Raw genomic sequence first — 3791 nt, 5'->3', positions numbered from 1 at the left:
CATCTAAAGCTGGCATCGCCAGCCATTATATGTTTTACGTAAGTAGCTATCAAGTATTGACTAATATTTGTTTCAGAATACTACAGTTATCCAGACTCCACCATCGATAATCTCAGCACTCCATTATACTTCAACTCATCTAGAAATTCGACTCTGATCAACGAAACTACACTTGCTACAGATAAACTTCCACTAAACATAAAAACTGATTCTTAATGGACATGGCTTGCCCCACTGATTTCTTTACTTCTTATTTCACTAATATCTATGTTAATATATAAATTTTATTATCGTCGGCGCACTGGCCATTCAATTATTAATCGTAGGCCTGTACCATTTATTAATACTGTAATACCTTTGAACCTGATCGATGAGCTATCATCTATTTCTACAGTTATCTGGATGACTACAGTTATCCAGACGACTATCGATAATCTCAGCACTCCATTATACTTCAACTCCTCCAGAAATTCGACCAGATCGATGAGCTATCATCTATTTCTGAATTTATAATTTAAGTTTACTTTTGTTTATTATTATTTTATTCTGTCATCAGTTACTTACGGACAATTACTCACATATCTACATAATTAACAAACAGTTGCTAACATTGTTCATGATTAGGCTATTTTTCTAATATTAGCCTATTCAACAGTTACATTTCTAATTACAGTTTTAATAGGAGGTTTTACATGTATTTAGCGTTACTTTTTAATTACTATTGCAGTCTCATCATATTACTTTGCGTTTTAATAACAGTTAAAGTTAAATGTAAGTTTTATTTCAATGTTTTAAATGGTTATTTACTTCTTTGCAAAGCTTTTCAGGTGATAACTATGTTTAGGGGTTGAGGACTTTTTTGAAATGCCCGCTAGAGTTGTTGTGTTACGGTCTCGTTTATTTGAAACATACTTGGGCACAGGTAAACAAAACATGTTATCACTCAAGGATGGAAATATGATGATCATATTTGCGAACACATTGCAATAATCACCTTCTAGCGCTTCACTAATTACACAATTATCCTGCAGTTTTATCTCCTTAGATCAGGGGTGTCCAAACTACGGCCCGCGGGCCAACTGCGCCCCGCAGTCCATTTTTAATTGGCCCTCAAGAAACTTTATAAACCGTATGGAATATGGCCCGCACTTCAAATTTTGCCTGCACTTCTAAGTTTTAACACCAGGGGAGCTACTGTTGATCAAGGCAGTTGCTCCCCCAAAAAGGCAAGTTAATACTAAAATAATAGTTGTGATATCTGACGGCAGATATAATATTTTATTACGTTTGTGAATAACGGCCAATATATTGCATACTATATAGAACGTAGATCTGAACATAAACCGAGTCGATAATAATAAAACTCAACCGGATATCGATATAAATCTATGAGAGTCAGTTAATCTTTATTGAATTAATGTTAATATAAAATATAATATTATTTGTGCCTCTATTTGCAGGCAAAAAATGTACATATAATCTATAATTAGCAAAAATATTATCAAAAAATATTCGGTTTGTTCAGTCAATCAGTGCGTTCGGTCATTCGGCGCGTTCGGCTTTTCGTATCTACTGCCAAAAAAGCCAATCCCAGAAGAAATTTACCCGTTACTAAACATGGCAGAACCAAAGAAGCGAAAGGTAGAAAGTGAGTGCAGAAAATTTCAGACACGGTGGGAGAGTGAATATTTCTTCAAAGAATTCAAGGGGAAGTGTGTCTGTTTGATCTGCATTGAAACTGTGGCAGTTATGAAAGAGTATAATGTACGGCGTCATTATGAGACCAAACATCAGGCCTATGCATCCTACACTGGTGCTGAGCGAGAGCAGAAAGTAAATCAAATGGTAGCTAAACTGCAGGGTCAGCAACAGTATTTTTTGCGTGCTCAAAAAGTCTAGAAAAAGGCTACAATAGCCAGCTATCAGGTCGCCCAACTCATCGCAACACACGGCAAACCTTTTTCAGATGGAGACCTCACAAAACACTGCCTTGTTAAAGTCGCCGAAATAATGTGCCCGGAGAAAGTGCAGGACTTCAACAACGTCAGCATGTCCAGAAATACAGTTGCGTGACACATTGAAGACTTGTCAGCCAACGTTAAACTGCAACTGTCTGATAAAACTTGTGCTTTCGATTTTTACTCCATCGCATGCGATGAATGCACTGATGCCACAGACACCGCACAGCAGCTAATTTTTTTGCGGGGAGTGGACGAGAACTTTGGAGTTACAGAGGAGCTGCTCGATCTTAAGAGTCTAAAAGGCACAACCACGGGTATGGGTATTTTTGAAGCTGTGTCAGACTCAATTGACAAAATGGGACTTCAATGGGACAAGCTGTGTGGAGTTATAACAGACGGAGCTCCAGCGATGGCAGGTGCACATAAAGGAATGGCGTCTATGGTGTGCGCTAAGGTGAAAGAGACTGAAGATGAGGCTGTTAAAATGCACTGTATTGTTCACCAAGAAGCCCTTTGTGCCAAGATAGTCAATCTTGGAGATGTAATGAACACAGTTGTGAAAACTGTAAACATAATCCGAGCAAGAGGGCTGTACCACAGAGAATTTCAGGCTTTTCTTTCTGATGTGGATGCTGAATATGGGGATCTACTCTCCCACTCGGATGTGCGCTGGCTAAGCCGCGGTACCATGCTGAAGCGTTCTTACTCTCTGAGGCCAGAAACTGGCTAGTTGTTAAAAGAGAAGGATCGACCTCTTCATGAGCTGACTGACCCTCTATGGTTGGCAGACCTAGCATTTTTAGTTGATCTTACTGATCATTTAACCACCCTGAACAAGAGCCTACATGGGAAAGATCAGCTTGTGCCACAACTTTATGCGCACATGAAAGCATTTTTTGTGAAGCTCAATCTCTTTAAGACACAACTGCGCAACTTCAACATTGTGCACTTCCCCACACTGTTCGAGATCAGAACTGCATATCCACAGGCCAACCTATCTGCTAAAAAAGGGAAATATGTGTCTGTGATTGCATGTCTCGAAACAGAATTCAGACAGCGCTTCCAGGATATTTGTCATTGATAAAGAAATCAAGCTATTCGCGACTCCTTTCTTGGTGGATGCCAAAGTGGAAAAAAATCTGCAATTAGAACTCATCGAAATCCAGTGTGATGATGTTCTGAAGAATCAACATCAGCAGCTTTCCCCGAGTTCTACCGGAGCGTGGAAAAGGAAAAGTTTCCTATGATGAGACGCCACGCAAAAAGAATGATCAGTCTATTTGGCTCAAAATACATATGTGAGCAAACATTTTCTCTGTTAACACTTAACATAAGCAGAATGAGAACCAAAATGACCGACAACCATCTCCATGATGTCCTTCGCATCGCAACCACTAAGTTCACTGCAGACCTGCCAGCCATCCTTCGGTCCAAAGCGCAGCATCATTGCTCCCAATGAGTGCAATGCCGTTCCCACTTTAGGTGAGTAAAAAATCTATTCAACAGTACCCGTGTGTTAATAAGCATGCATATGTAGGTAAATACATTAAAGTTAAGGCTATATACCTAATTTTTAGTAAGTGGCCCAGCCCCTCCTATATTTTTATGTACTGTATGTGGCCCTCAGTAAAAAAAGTTTGGACACCACTGCCTTAGATTATCTGAGTTTAGGCTTAGCATTTTGGAGGTTCACCATGAATAATTTACCTGCGGTGTAATCCAAACATAAAGTGCTTATTTGTTTTAAACAACCCACTACAAAAATAAGTTTGTATCTGCACTCTGGAATTACTAGTGAAGTCATGTTTACTGGTTCATGGCCTTCACACT

The 3791-nt window shown here is 39.2% G+C and overlaps 1 protein-coding gene across 1 annotated transcript; it reads left to right on the top strand.

Moving 5' to 3' along the window:
* The first annotated feature begins 1617 nt into the window (after positions 1-1617).
* LOC137402608 (general transcription factor II-I repeat domain-containing protein 2B-like) lies at positions 1618-2691 on the top strand. The gene is made up of 2 exons (XM_068089113.1): positions 1618-1861; positions 2084-2691. The coding sequence occupies exons 1-2, from the start codon at positions 1618-1620 to the stop codon at positions 2689-2691; spliced, it is 852 nt and encodes a 283-aa protein (XP_067945214.1).
* The last annotated feature ends 1100 nt before the right edge of the window (positions 2692-3791 follow it).

Source organism: Watersipora subatra, chromosome 8, assembly GCF_963576615.1.
Source record: "Watersipora subatra chromosome 8, tzWatSuba1.1, whole genome shotgun sequence".
Taxonomy (NCBI): Eukaryota; Metazoa; Bryozoa; class Gymnolaemata; order Cheilostomatida; family Watersiporidae; genus Watersipora; species Watersipora subatra.
The sequence above is the reverse complement of the archived record's forward strand: the minus strand, read 5'-3'. Positions and strand labels throughout refer to the sequence as shown.